The 15,701-nt window shown below is 40.3% G+C and overlaps 1 protein-coding gene across 10 annotated transcripts in view; it reads left to right on the plus strand.

Moving 5' to 3' along the window:
- The window catches only part of ENPP2 (ectonucleotide pyrophosphatase/phosphodiesterase 2), a 72,948-nt gene that overhangs the window by 56,185 nt on the left and 1,062 nt on the right, over positions 1 to 15,701 (plus strand). For 7 of the 10 annotated variants that reach the window (XM_050321024.1, XM_050320788.1, XM_050321257.1 and 4 more), the window contains 9 exons: positions 1,985 to 2,072; positions 2,205 to 2,292; positions 3,165 to 3,337; positions 3,621 to 3,672; positions 6,110 to 6,246; positions 6,728 to 6,863; positions 7,647 to 7,724; positions 10,632 to 10,764; positions 11,342 to 11,498. In XM_050321024.1, coding sequence (XP_050176981.1) covers positions 1,985 to 2,072; positions 2,205 to 2,292; positions 3,165 to 3,337; positions 3,621 to 3,672; positions 6,110 to 6,246; positions 6,728 to 6,863; positions 7,647 to 7,724; positions 10,632 to 10,764; positions 11,342 to 11,498 — 1,042 coding nt within the window. The remainder of the gene's footprint in view (positions 1 to 1,984; positions 2,073 to 2,204; positions 2,293 to 3,164; positions 3,338 to 3,620; positions 3,673 to 6,109; positions 6,247 to 6,727; positions 6,864 to 7,646; positions 7,725 to 10,631; positions 10,765 to 11,341; positions 11,499 to 15,701) is intronic. The other 3 variants (XM_050320936.1, XM_050321335.1, XM_050321504.1) reach the window with 1 other exon arrangement.

Consider the following 15,701-nt stretch of genomic DNA (forward strand, 5'->3'; position numbering starts at 1 on the left):
GCATCCTGCTCCCGTATCTGTACCCTGTGAGCAAGAGGAGTTTCTAACTCCTGGTGGGGTTCAATAACATTTGGTGTGGGAGGATGTGGTTCAGAATACAAAATATTTTAAAGTTTGGGAAAATCAGTCACTGGATAGAAGGTAAAACCCCAGAGTGATTTCTTCAAGCAGCTTTGTGGGTTTTGACTGAAGAGCTCAACTAGGGAACAGGGAATGTGGGGGGAAGGGGCAGGCTTATGTGGTGAGGGGATGTTCAGGAAGAGTCTGAGTGGATGCAACAGGTGAATTGAAAGAAAATGGAGATATTGACAGAATGGGTGAATGCCTGAGAACCTGTGGAAGGGTATGACAGGGTGGCCATCAAAGTGCTGTGCTGCCAAACCCACGGAAAGCCAGGATGCTTTAGCTCAGAGAAAACACTGGTATGGGTTGCTCTTCCACATATGAACTTTCAGTTATAAAATATGGGCAATTTTTAACATGTGTAACATTATTTTTAAATTTTAAACACTAAATATTAATTTTAATTTTTAATATTTTATAATTTTAAAGCTAAAAATTGAGTGAGGAGAACCAAGTTGGCACATAACTAGAGTGAACAGGAGAGGAGTAGCCTTTGTTTATGAACTATGCACAGCTTTCTGTTTTAATGTTCTTTTGACACATGTTGTGTGTTACAGTATGAAATGGTTGAGTCTTTATGCATGAAGCTGATTCAGTGGTTCTTGGAAGATGACGCAGCTTTTGGCTCATGCTAGTCTGTTATGAGCTTTAAATTATGGTAGGGTTTTTTGCCCATATAGCTGCCAGGCAAACACTCAATGTGTTGTAAGTGCCTTTTGACATCTGTGCTTATCTTTCCATGAATTATGCAAGGAACACTCTGCTGAAGTAGTGAATGAGAAAGCCCAGTGGCTTTCTTGCATAGCTCCACTGGCTGGCTGGCTGCCCCATGCACTCGCTGTGGAAGGGGTTCTGTGGAAGGGGTTTGTGTACATTTCAAGGAATCCCACTCTGAATTTTAGGCCTATAAAAGTTTCAGGTTTAAGAATTTTGCTGGAACTGATGGGATTGCCCAGGCTGATTTATATTTAGCAATTTCTTATTAATTGCATCAGACTTTCTATGGTTTATTTATTAATTTTCAGAAATCTCATCCACCAATAATTCATGTGTTAATGTAACTGTAATTCATTGTATATTCACAGCCAGTAAAATGGTAGTCACAGACCTGCTTGCTGTAACTCTAGTAATTTACAAGGCCAAAATCAAACTTTGGTTGAGCATTATTTTATTGCAGAGAAAGAAATTAATTTGTAGGATTAGCTGGTCTGCTGCATTTATTGCCTGCACATGTCCCCATAAAACTATAAAAAAGTACTCTGAAACAAGCTGGTAATTATAATTCCTATGACACAATACTTATTTTTCCACTTATTTTGTAAAAAAACCTACCTCAGTAACAAGCTAATAATTAGCATTCCTGTAGTACAACACTTTTTATTCAACTATTTTTCTTCATGAAAATCTTTCTCTTGTGTTTTCAGCTTTCTTTCTGCTCCCCATTTTTGTTTATGGAAGGCAAACAGGAGAAAGCACTTTATAGCATTGTATGACATTTGCAGCACTGTAACATCACAAATGTGCTTTAGAGAAGCCTCTGTTGGTCTTCTGAGGATTGGAATAGTATGGTCCAACACCTCCAGTCTGCAGGAGATTTTGTGACATGAGAAAGCCAGAGAAAATAATCAATACTAAGGTTTTTATCAATGATAAGAGTTGTCTCTTAGTTTTGCATCCTTCTTAGATTGAGAGCAGAGGGAGAGACCCTGCAGTTGCTGGATAAGCCTGCAGTCTCCACTACTGCTATTCAAGAAAGATAAACAAACAGTGCACTGCCCTGTAACGTTATGCTTCCTGCTCCCAAAGTATATCATCAGGTCAGCCACCTTTGAGGAAATTTTCTAATACTTTTTCAATTTAGGAAAGCTGTGGATGTTTACAAGAAACCAACAGGAAAATGTTTCTTCCATGGAGACCATGGCTATGACAACAAGATAAACAGCATGCAGGTATGAGCAATGGCGTAACCTTTGTGGGAGGGTCATTGAAGGCAAAAGAAATTGAAGGTCTCTGAAATGTAAATACTCAGTAAAAAAACCCTCCATTTTAATGCTCTTCTTTTGTATTTTTTTTTTTTTAAGACTGTCTTTATAGGTTATGGCCCCACCTTCAAGTACAAGACCAAAGTACCTCCTTTTGAAAACATTGAACTTTACAACCTCATGTGTGGTAAGCTGCCTGCCTGAGAAGTTGCACAAGCAGCAAGCCGTTTTGGCCAGCAGGGCTTCATTTAGGCACCTCTGAGCTCATGCCCTGAGTCCCTCCCAGTGTTCTTTTCCTGGTTCCCCTTTCCCAAGCACTTACCAGGTGGGCTGAAGACACTTCTCAGTTTGCTCTACTTTAGCAACTGGCCAATAAAGGGGATTTTGATGAGTGCAGCTTGACACCACTAAAATGTGTGACATCCACATCTCAGCAATCTAGGAAGGAGTTTTCTGTTCAGAGACTGCTTCTACACCTGCATGTCTCATGCAGCAGCTCAGGGTCATCACTTAGTTTTCTGTGGCATCTTCTGGTACGATTCTGTCTCCTGAATTTGTACTGAAACCATGAAGAAGAATCTGATGATTTATACAGCTATTTATTAGGATCTTTAATACTTTTTCTAGCACAATAAATGTTTTCCTAGCACAATAAAACTTTCAAGATGTTTCAAAGGTGTAATTTTTTTCCCCTAAACATGTAATACCTAAGAGGTAGTTCTCCCTTATTTATAAATCACTGGTCGTAGATGTTTGGTGTAAGGTCAGTACATTGACAACAGGGTTTGCACTGGAAGCTGAAGGAGTAGTTACAATAAAACTTTTCCAGTGTCTTGATGCAAATTAACCTTCTTGTCGTAAAGGCAACAATACTATTCATGGGGCATCTGCAATTTTATGATTTGGACAAAATATCAGTATTTTTATTACATTAAAAGTTTTCATTAACATTCTGTGGATGTAAACAATATTACTAATAAATGTCTTGTCTCGGTAGAGTTGTTGTGCATACATATTTGAAATCTAACCATCGTTCATATTTCTTTGGTGATTTCATAGATCTGCTTGGATTAAAGCCTGCTCCCAATAATGGCACTCATGGAAGTTTAAATCACCTACTGAGAGCCAATGTTTATAAACCAACTGTGCCAGACGAAGTTGCTAAGCCACTGTATCCTGTAGCCCTACCTTCAGCATCAGATTTTGATATAGGATGTACATGTGATGACAAGGTAAGTGTTTAGGATCTGTGGAAGCTTCCACTATTAGCAGTAGTTTCTAGTAAATTTTTAGCCATTTTATTTGTTTTGAGAGGGTTTTATCCATAAGAATTCCCTGTATCCTTCCTGTGAAGTGTTTCTGCCCTTTTGGAACAATTATGGCTTTTTGTAAAGAAGGAGACAAGAAAATCATCAGTGTCTTATAGCACTGGTTTTGCTTTGCTAGATGCCTAGCAAAACAAGATGTCAGAATGCTCCAATGATCCTAATCTTGTTCCTTTTTTCTGTTCTTGAGAAGAACAAATTGGATGAACTCAACAAGCGCTTTCATGTCAAGGGAACAGAAGGTAAGAACCTGGTGCCTCAGTCAATAAAATCTAGTTCTGTTTTCTTTTGCAAATTACTTTGTGCCATTAAAAACAGAGCAACTCCTGTTTTGGTTTAGTTAATATGTAGTAAACTGTCTTTTCAAGTAACTGTCAAAATAGCACACAGACATTCATGAGATACGTGGGCAAGACGAAGTGCTGCTCACATGAGGAAATGCACACTATCTTGTGTTGTTACCAGGACTAAAGTATCACTCACAGTAATAAAAATTTTAATTCTTTCATTCCATTACTTTTAGAAGTTTTAAACTCAGATGTGGAAGCAGAGACATGAGGAAAGGAGAGGGTGCATGAGGCAGTACTTCGTTTAACCACAAGCTATAAATGGGGAAAAAAACATAGACCACATCTGCATGCTGTTTTATCAGTGTTCTGGTTTGGGTTTCACCTAGAAAGGATGCTACAGCTGCTTTGACAATCCCTGACTAGGTCTCTAGTGCTTGTTTCTTAGGGTGCAGGTTACCCAGTGAAACAAGTGTTTTGGTGGTTCAGGGATACTCAGCTCAATTCATCCCTCTTCAGTGTTCCAGTCAGTGTTACTCCCAGGAGAAAGCATTCCGTGCTCTCCCTGCTCCTTGTTCCTGCAGCCTCCCTGCTGTATTCCAACACTGATTTCCATGTGGCTGCATTCTCAGATGCACCAGAACTGTGGTCCAGATCAAAGGGAAGCAACAGGAGCAGAGAGGAGGGGACAAGAACTCTGATGGAAAGGCAAATCAAGGCAGAGCTTCTCACAGCTGTGATCCAGTTCAGCATAACAATTCACAGCATTTCCCTTACCATAACAATTGTCCAAATTAGCAAATTCTGAAGCTTTGAGTTTAGACATGAATTTTTGAGGTGCCTCAAACTGCATTGCTCAGATGATTAAGGAGATTTGCTTTAATTCCCTTATGAAGGTATTTTTTGAGTTTTTCTGTTGTGAACAGTCAATGCAGCTTATCCTTTAGTTTTTAAAGGTTATTCATCTTATGTGAGTTGAATTGCCTTTCTGCAGCTCTCATCTTGTTAAACTGATTTTTCCAATTAATGAAGGGCTCCTCCTTGCTGTGGCAATTTCTGGTGTCAGGAAACAATACTCTTGCCTTTGTAGTCTGGAGTATCTCAACATCTCTGTTTTGGATTATGGTTTTGATGCTTCCTCCCTGTAGTAGTATAAAAAGAGTATTTTTGGTATATTTTAAGATGCAAGCACTAATACCAATTACACTTGTTAGTTTGTCAGTTTGCTGCTAAATAGAACGATGAGCCCCTTATTTAAACAATGAGGAGTTCTGGTAGGTACAAGTTATTTTGTTTTACTTCATGACAGGCTGTAGCACCTGTTCACAGACCTTCATGCATTTATTTGTTAGTTCCTTTCTCCCATACAGTGCACCGTGTTGTTATTCACATGCAGAAGAAAAAGACGACTTCAACTTCTTTTGAATAAAGCAGGTTTATCATCTCTATCCTTAGACTAGGCTTTTCCTACGTTTTTTGTTGTGCCCTGTAAAAACATCCTCTGTTTGGACTCAAACACTAATAAAACATGCCCTTTTCTTTCAGGTTAAATACCTATCTGTAAACTGTGTTAGGCTAGGTTTTAATTTCTAAAAGCAAACCAAGTGCTTTTGCCAAAAGGCTTATCAAAATCAATGACCTGTCCAGGGCAGTTCAAGATTAGCCAGGAAATTTATTTTTCTTCTAACTCATTCAATGTTTTTGTCTTTTTATAAGCAAGCTTGTCAGAGTTATCTAAGGACATTTAACTGTAACTTATCACCGAGACAGAATAAAAGCAAGTTTTACAGAGCTGGAGGTGTCTTTGTTGCCAAAGTTAGGAAAAATGTTTTGTTTTCTTTGATATTACTAACAAAAAAAGAGCACACCAGTCTTCAGAACAAAATCTGTATCAGCCAAGGGGAAAAAACCTATTCTTTTAGTGAGTGACCACTTCTGCCTCCCTTTTGAGAAGAAGTTTACAAAAAAACATAAGGAAACAGAAAATCCAGAGAGGAATGGCAGGACTGCTAGAATAGGGACTGATATAAAACTACAAAAAAAAATGCTCATCACCTCATGTGTGACTGAGATACGGACACAGGGATCCTCGAGGAGTCTCCTGTGTTTGGAGACTTCTCTCCATGCTACGACCCCAACAAGCTTTCAAGGTTAGAATGGAATTTTAATCCCAAAGGGAGTTGCGAGCCTGGAATGAGGATCCCAACCAGAACTATTGAAGAGCTGCTACTCTGTCTGTTGCAATATTTTCTTAGCAGTTATTCAGGGTCAGTGTCCCATTAATGATGACTGAAAAATCAGCATGTGATAGAAAGCCACCCCCCACCCCTTTTTTTTTTCATCTTTAAGTTTTTCAGTAATAAATGTAAATGTAATTTCTTCTGATCTGCAGAGAAGCATCTTTTATATGGGCGCCCTGCAGTACTGTACCGCACGAAGTACAATATCTTGCATCACCATGACTTTGAAAGTGGCTACAGTGAAACATTCCTGATGCCTCTCTGGACATCCTACACTATTTCCAAACAGGTTAGTGCTGTCTTTCCTCATGAAAAAGTGCTTAAAAATCCCAGGGAAATTTCTTTGGTACCTGTGTTCTCGAAGTCCTAAAATTCCCCTTCCCCAGGAAGATTTTCCCACGAGAAATTATGTCAAATACCATTGCAAACAGTGCCCAAATTCTTTTTTTCCTTCATGAGGGAGGAATTTTCAGGCAGAAGGATTGTATATTTCTGTCCCTATTTTAATTTTATTTTTAAGTTTTGTTCACTGGGGGTTTGTTTTATTATGAGTGACTTCATTTGAATTATTTCCCATGGTGACTTCTGCTACCTGAAGAAGGGGCTCTGCAGCAAATGCAGGAGCAGGATTTGGTTGTACAGCTGGGTGGTTTATTTTACTGTACACAAGGCCTTCCATATCATCTACTGACGGTATGAAACAGATTTCTTTCCTCTATAAAAGCTGAAATTACTCTTTTTGTTGTTTCTGTCTGTGTTCCTCAATGCAGGCAGAGGTATCAGGAGTCCCGGAGCACCTGTCCAGCTGTGTGAGGCCCGACCTGCGCATTTCTCCAGGAAACAGCCAGAGCTGTGCAGCCTACAGAGGCGACAAACAGCTCTCCTATGCCTTCCTTTTCCCTCCTCGTGAGTTTAGATAGCTTTTTAATACCTAGAGATTTTGTAATTTTACTTTTTTTGGGGGGAAAATCCTTAGGTACGAACATACTCCAGGCACAGCCCCCAGCCCCCCAGATATAAACAGACTAATTTTGAATTCAAACAGCAGTAAGATGAACAGGTTTTTAATTTATAAATCCAAATTAGACTGCTGCATACTCTAAAAATTTCTACCATCCTGTAGAAATAGTGCTAGTGGAAACCCTGTGTAAATGAGTGCCCTGGATTCTCCTGGTTCAGTTGCTTTGGTTCAGTCTTGGAGCAAGAATCTTCTGGGATTAGTAAATGTTCAAGGGACACAACTGTCTCACAACTGTGAATTTCATTTCTCTGCCTTCTTCACTCAGTGGCTGAAATATTTTATGGTGGGTTTCTGAAATGACGTTACTGGTGAGAGGCTCGCTCAGAACTAGAAGATAATCCCACACTCCTCACTTGCCTTGGAAATTTTTGGCCTCTTTAAAAGCTTGCAAAACAACTCTCTGACTTTTGAGACAGCAATATAAAGCTATATAAAAATATTGTGAATATTTGAAGCAAAGACAGAATCCTCCCTTTCCGTGTTCAGCTGTCACACTAAAGACAAATTTTGTGTATGTAGTGTGTGCTTCTGAACACAGCATTCAGATTGCTGTTTAGATTACAGTATTCTTGGTGGTTAATCTCTGAAGCCATTTTCAAAACATTTTTCTATTCTTTGAAATTCTGAAATTTCATCTTATTAATATTTTTCTATTCCACTGTTTTCAGAATTAAGTTCCTCTGCAGAAGCAAAATATGATGCTTTTCTAATAACAAATATCATTCCAATGTATCCTGCCTTCAAAAGTAAGTGCCCTTTCCATGACTATACTTTTCTTTCCCACCAAGCATTCTTTTACTGTGTGTTGGATTACGGGAGAAATTTAGAACATAAAGTTCAGTTAGCTGTAGCCAGCAGATAATACATGTAGGCACCTGTATAGTTTTAGTTATGGGCAGGCAAAATACTGCAAGAAAGGCTGAAGTCTTAAGAAAGGTTTATTTTCCTTCGTGCTGGGCTAAGGTAAGAGCACAGACAGGTCAGCAACTTTGCTTTATGACACAGTAATTCACTTTCTGTTAGGCCATTGAGATTCTCTCGTCTGCAACCCAAGCTAGTGCAGAACATACCTAGACAACATGTTTTTACTTCTCAACTGGAGCCTGAGAGCATGCACAAGCCTGGGAGCCCTTAGCGTGTTGTTGTAGGTCAGGAACAAGTGATTACATTTCATTTTTCTCTCCATACCCTTAAAGGGAGACGGAATATATTTATTACCTATAAAGAAAAAAAGAAAAGAAAACAAATTTATGGAAAATGAGGAATGATTTAAACCTGGCTGAAACTTTCAGTGCTTCAGGGATATGGTATTAACATTTCTTTTGTCTGCACATCCGTTTTCTCTCTAGTTTTGCCAAGAGGTAGGAAAGCCATCAGGCTACTCTGGTGGCATTTTTGGCTTGGCAGGGATTGAGAAGTCTTGGAAGAATCTCAAGAGCCTGTTCTTGTGAGATTTCCAATTCAGATTTTAGGCCAGAGAGGTTTTGGATAAACATCAAAGCCTATGGGAGCCTTTTTCTTTTTAACCAGAAAAGAGTGTTTTTAACTGAAAAACCTCTGGGTAGGAACAAGTGGTGATATTTGCTGGAAATTTGAGCAAAGGCACTTAACTGATTACAGAGTGCAAAATTATTGGGGATTTCCCACTCCTAAATCACTTCATAAAAATGTTCTTTATGCTAATGTTAATCTAAGAAATTTGGCTGAAATTCTAATCACAGGAGAACAACCCACGTCTAGCAAGCTCATTTTTTTATAGAGGCCTTCCTCTTCATCACAAGTGGGTGAAGGATTCCTTGAGAAAATATGCTGGCACTAATATGATTCCTGGGGAATTAAAAACCACTACATGTGTGCAGGTTGCAATGCTGAGAGCCAAGGATAAGCTAATTATATGGATCTTTTTCCACAGCAGGGAAAATACGAGGTGGCAGTTTTATGCTGTGCTGGCTTTGGTGGCAGTGCTGGCTGCAGAGGCCCCCTCCTCTTCTTTGTTTTTGTAATTCACTGTCCCATCCCACCCCCTTGGGCAATAATTCTGTGTCTATCTTTTCCATAGTGAGACTGCCTGAGCAGCTCCTGCTTTGCAGGAGCTACAAGAATGATGCCCCTGGGCTGGCCCCCCATTGCCCTGGCGTTGCTCTCTGTGTGGTTGCACTGGGAACTGGAGCAGGGAACTGATTTAGCTACAAAACTTGAGGCAGTGGGAGGGAGGGGGAGTCTTTCCTTTTTGGACTGTTTCCATTGTTAAAGCATATGCACTGGAGGAGTGAGCAGCTGGAGGAGTGGTACTGCCAAGGACAAGGTGTGCTGCGGAGCTTTCTTAGGCTGGTATTGCCATCAGGGAACCATGGACTTGACCATCTGAGCTGGCAAGAAAAGAGTTAAACTTTTACATGTCTGAGAAGTTTTGTTTACACATATGAGGAACGTTGAGGGTGGACAGGGAGGGGAACTCCAGTCTAGAGGCTTTCCTTTTACCTCTAGTCCTGGAGGGGAAGGTGCCGTCCCCCTCCTCCCCACCACGCGGTCTCCATGGTTCCCACAGGGATCACAGGAGACGAGCTGCTGGCAGGGTGAGCAGGCAGAGAGAGTTTTATTGTTCTGGTAGTTGTTTAAATACCTTTTGGGGGGAACACAATGTGACCAGCGGGAGTTCAGGAGGTCTTACAAACCAACCAATTACAAGAAAGGGTTAATGACCAAAAGATGAGCTTCCAGTTATCTCTTAGACATTCCAAAGGTACAGGTAAGGGATCTTGGGAAAGAGAAAGGTTTACGCAAAGAGTTACACCACCATTTCGGAAGCATGTTCACTTTAACAACATTAAAACTTCTGCACTCTTTTATATACTGCAACGTACACACACTTCTGTTAGTTGAAATATAAAGGGAAAAAAATAAGAACAAAAAGAATGATGTAACTGGAGATTCCAGTGTGTTTCCCATCTTAACTTGTCAAGGTTGAGGAGGGCATGGTGGGAGAAATTGTGTCATGCTCTTCCGGAATGTTGCTGTAATGAGATGCTATGCTTTTGTCATCCTTGATGGCACCTAATTTAAAAGTTAGACATTTTGTATCCAAGGAAAATTTAACTGGATGAATATGACCTTTGTATTTCCCTTTCTTTTAAAGTATTTGGGGTTTGCATTTAATCATGGTCCTGTATTATTTTTAAAATTAAAAAAGAACAAAACAAAACAAAAAGTCATAGCATTGTTCCCTGCAACTAGATAAGAAAGACAAAGACAATGCTTACAGGGACATAAAAATCCTGTGAATAGCTTTTTCTGCAGCTTGGTGAAGGAACAGCAGAATCTCTATTGCAAGGCCTTTGGCAATGCCAGCCTGGAAGTGGTACCGTGCATTTCGTTTATCACTGGTTGAGGGGAAAAAAAATCAGCAGAGAACAAAAGTCTGAATAGGCTTTATTGACAAAACAGAATGAAGCTGCAGTAACTCTGTAATGTTTGGTCTTTGATTTCCCCTACAGTTGTGTGAATGATGTCCACTGGATTTTTACCTTCAGGAAAGAAAAACTGTTTATAATCTTTACATGTTTTGACTTCCCAAATTTGAGTATATTGAGGATTCTTTTCTTTTTGTTTGTTTGTTTGAATTGATTTCTTTTGTTGGTTTTTTTTACCCACAGAGGTATGGAACTATTTCCAAAGGGTTTTGGTGAAGAGATATGCCACTGAACGAAATGGAGTCAATGTTATAAGTGGACCAATCTTTGACTATGACTATGATGGTTTACATGACACACCTGACAAAATAAAACAGTAAGAGTTAGTCTTTAAATTGGTTTGCTGTTTCTTCTCTTAATTATGACTTTATCTTAAACAGTTCTTTACCTGCACATCATTTGATTTTTGGGAGGAAATTTGATTTTCTAGCTCTTTCTAAAATTATTGTTCATTAAAACTGAATAACCATGTAGGTAAGACAGTGGTAAAAATAAGGAAACAGCAATTCAGCAATTAACTGTTCACCTTAACTTTGAAATTAAGTGTTCATCCTTGAGAGAAAGTTGAATTATGTTCCACATTGTCTGTTTTCTCTAAAATTCTCCAGAAATTAAGAGCAGCACTATTGAGTTACATACTCAGGTCTTTTGTTAATTCAGTAATGCTTTGTCTCTATGTCCCTGAACTGAAGAAGCCTTTCAGCACTGCATGGGTTTTTTCTGTAGCACAGTATGAGCTAATTGGATGCTCATTTGCAGATATTGTTCAGGAATCAAGCACATCTCAACAATGTGTGTCCTCACACGTAGGAGACGAAAGACAATGTTCTTTGTGTAATCTCCCTCCAGACAAGTTCATCCTTTGTGGATAAATGTTTGCTTTATTCCCGCAGGTTTGTGGAAGGCAGCGCAATCCCTGTTCCAACTCATTACTATGCCATCATAACCAGCTGCTTGGATTTCACTCAGCCAGCCGACAAGTGTGATGGACCACTCTCTGTTCTCTCATACATCCTTCCCCACCGGCCTGACAACGATGAGAGCTGCAACGTAAGTCCTGCTGAACCACTCTAGCCCTGTGGTAAACATGTTCCTGGGACTCGTGAAAACCCATTGCTATTAGAAGCTAATGCTCAGTGATGTGCTGAACGGCAGCATGGGGTAGTGACTCTGCTGAGTGTCATGTTTAGCTCATTAGACAAAAGCACTCCTCTGTGATATCAGGGGAAATATGGAACTATTTTTGCACCTAAAATTGTCTGGAAGAACTGACATACAGTAGGTTGGCAGTAAACAACCTGTAGGATTCTACATTTTGGCAGACACTGTCAGTGTAACTTCAGAGCAGACTGGGGAGAGGTTGTATGTGTAGACATTGTTCTGGCAGCCAGCATGATGTTTTTATTGAGGTCAGTTTCCATATGCAGGTACAATACAGTCTGTCTGCTATGGCAGTCTGGGTGCATCAGACAGCGTGATTACATCCAGCCCACACAGTATTAAACATATATGCTAAAACCTGCCAAGGGTCGAGTGCCAACTCTTACTGTTTCCAGAATCCCTTGATTCAAGGGAGAAGTTTGGGTTCCTATTACAGAGACAGCCAGACACCCTCCTGGTTTCTTTCCTATCTTCCTTTAGGATGCAAGATCTTACTACTGTAAGAATGTTGATGTAGGCTTTGGTCTGGTCAGCGCTGCAGAGAGTAACACACACCCCTGGCAGCTGATGGTGTGGCAGGAGCGTGGCTGGGTCCCCGTGGGCTCCGGCACCGTGCGAGGACAGCACTCCCCCCAGGCAGCTGTATTTAGACTTGTCCTTCCGCCTGAACTTGTTCTCCCATTACACAGCTGTGTGGATTCCTGCACACAGACACTTCACTATAGGCTGCCAGGAGACCGTTTCCTGAATGAACGCATTAATGTTATGAATTTTGTATTGGCAAAAAAGTTAAGACTCCCTTTCCAGCTACAGGCAGAAATAGTCATTCCAATTCTGTACACAATTCACCTGGAACACTGTTTCTTTCTCATTCATCAAACATCGCCTGCTTTCAGGTCCCTCTTTTTAAAACCACGCTTTTGGAGAAGTATCCCTCTCTCCTGACCAGGTCTGGCTTTCCCCTGTTTAGACTCGCAACTGCTCTGGGCAGAGAAGTCTTCCACCAGAAGTCTCGTAAAGTTCTACATATATTTCATCGTGGTTTTTCTCTGGACTGTTTTCCCCTGAATCAAGATCCGGTTGGTGATCTGGAGGTTACTAATCTGGCAGTTATTAGTGCCTCTGCCCTTATAACTCTGCCCATATGTCATTTTATGACAAAGTAATTTATTTTTTCCTCCCTCTATTGCAAGTCATATTTCTCTTAAACTGTTGAAATCTTTTTAATGAGCTCTTTACAATAATGGCCTCTTTTAGTCTTTGATTTCTTACATCTCAAACCAGGCTTCTTTTCTCTATAGGTCACACTATTTATGGTGCGTGTATTTACAGTTCTGAGAGGAACTTCAATGCTACTGCAAGGTCATTAGCAGATATTGGTTTATGAATTTTATATAGCAAAGCACCACTCCAAAAATACTTAAATGTTGCTCTTGAATGAAAGTACAGTTAGGCAAATTTTTGCCATTGAAATACAGCATAAGTCTTACTTTTGCACATGGTGTTCCATCTTATTTTTTCAAAGAGGTGATTGTGTAAAACCTCACCCTACTTCATGGATGAAATGCATGGAATAATATAACAATCTTACCTTAGCCTTTCCACAGTTTTCTTTTAAGATTTGAAGAAATATTAGCTTTCCCTCCCACTCTGCTCTAGCTGCACACACTTTCTCTCTCTTCACACAGCCACTGGAGAACACCACTACACTTCTCATTTGAATTTGTTCCATTTCTAAACTGTGTTTATTCATGATGAGGTTATACCCATTTATTCTTGTGTCAACATTTTTCTATGGCTTAAATAGTTCTTCACTGGGCTTCTTTGGGATTTACCCTAGTGTTGATTTATGATGAATCTCAAGGTGTATACTTCTCTCTATTCGTGGAAGACCCAGGATCTTTTTTGCTCTTGTAAGAAAGGATGAGTATGGTAGTAGTCTTCCTATACATCTCTTCCAGTCTGATCCTTTTTTTTAGGTTTGGTTTTGTTTTTTTTGGTTTTTGGTTGTTCCCACCCCCCAATCATGAATTAGATAAAGTACTGCAGCTCAGATCTCAAAATGAAAATGTTTTCTTTTTCCTCTGATACTGCCTAGGATTTGTTTTTTCCATAGCTGTTTTATACTGGTGGCTCACACTCATGCACAACTAGTACACCCAGGTCTTTCTCTTCTGTATGTCAGATAACCCAGCTTCATACTATACCAGGGATTCCTGCATCTTCATCCTCCACTATTGTTGCTCCCAATTGTTCTGGATTTTTACTAGTACACTAATGACCTTGCCTCAAGAAGCATGGGTGAAAACATTACAGAAAATCCTTTCTAAGACCAAAGCTGAAGGAACCCTCCTAGACCCTCCAGGCCACTATTTTCCCTTTCAGCGAAACCTTTAAATTTTTTTTGATAAGGAGGTTCCTCACCCACCTGTCTTACATGCATCATGTTCAGCTTTCCAGCTAATAATTTGATATTCAGAGAGATTCTTGTCCACAATATCTGGTACATTTGCCACTGGATTTTAGGTTATCCTCCTGATTGATTGCCTATTTCAATTTACCATCTTATTTTCAATTGTTACTTTTTCCTTCTGAGACTCACTGTACTACTGACTAAGCAACATAGGTGGAGAAAACTATAATTTAAAATGTATACACTTAATTCATCGTTATGTAGTAATGTAATACTGTGTTAGCTGATCACTGTGTTTAAAATTCTTGCTGCTTGACCTGAAGCTTCATGGGCCAGTTGTGGAATAGAAAAACCTAGATCAGCTGATTGATTTTCCGGAGTCATGTAAATGCTGTCTTGCTGGACTTGGTTTGAACCAACCTCACAGTCCTCTGATTTATTCACGTTGCAGATCTTTTGCAAACTGACTGTATTCCAAAAAAGTGAGCTTTGTAGCTCACTTTGAACTTCTCTTTAAGCTCTGCAAAATGTAGATTTTCTGCTCAGAAGGAAGGCTTGGAGCAAACGAAAATGTCACAGTAACTGCAATAACAACCCTGTTGAGGCCAGATTGCAGCCTGGCAACCTGTCAGGCTGAAGGCTGAGCAGGGGGCATTCCTGCAGCGTGGCACTGCAGGCAAAGCGGAGTGAGCAAGGTGTGCTCCCTTCCCTCTTAATTTTTATCTTTCTTTTCTTGTTCCAGACCTGGTTTTGGGCTTCAGGTTGCTAGTGACATGGAGAGTAAAGATGGTTTGGAGCTGAGAAGCTTCAAATCTGACAGGTGCTGACTAGGTCATGGACGTTTGCTTAAGAGCAACCACCTGTGATCTGTCTGGTACTTTGTGTCCTCTCTGTGCAAACAACCAAGCTCACCCTCCTGGCTTTTGTTGGGTGACCCACTTACTGGGCTGTAGCACATTTACTGTGTTGGATAGGCTCTGGCATTGCTGAAGTTTAGTCTTGATCCATGAGAGGATCACTTTGTAGGAGGACCTCACTGAGACAATCAGAAGAGGGTTCATTTCCAGGAGTAAGCCCAGAAACAGGTTTTTAGCAGCAAGATTTCTGAGTCACACACATGGATTCCAAAGGTCCAGAGACACAACCCTCCATTCTTAACTTGCTTCCCCAGCAGCAGGGTAGATGTACCCGCCAGAGAGGCCAAAAGGGGAAAAGTCCTGTTTGCTTTGTCCTTTTCCCACATCTGCTCCCTGCTGTGCAGTCCCCAGGGCTGGCTCCAATGCTTGTAGGACACGTTTTGGGCTGGTTAACACACTTGAACAGCCAGTCACTGCAGTGTTTTGCAGACCTGATCTTCTGATATGCTTGTGAGTTACCTTTGTTTATGAATGACTCCAACATGTGCTGGAGCTGGCACAAGGCAGGCAGCAGCAGCTGTCCCCTAAGAGAAATTACGCCCACACAACCTGACCCCAATCACTCTGGCATCAACATCTTCCTGATTTTTTTTTTTTAATTTCATTGGCAAATTCTTGGTGAAAGTCTTTTTTCTGTCAGTGAATAGTATATATGTTTCAATAACAGAGGTTTTTAGGTACCAGCATAAGCCATTCTACCAAACATGTAATGAATTGTAACGGTCTCCTAAAAGTAAAGTGGAAAGATTAAAATAATAGGTG

Source organism: Myiozetetes cayanensis, unplaced genomic scaffold (genome assembly GCF_022539395.1).
Source record: "Myiozetetes cayanensis isolate MyiCay16 unplaced genomic scaffold, myiCay2020 scf1, whole genome shotgun sequence".
Lineage (NCBI taxonomy): Eukaryota > Metazoa > Chordata > Aves > Passeriformes > Tyrannidae > Myiozetetes > Myiozetetes cayanensis.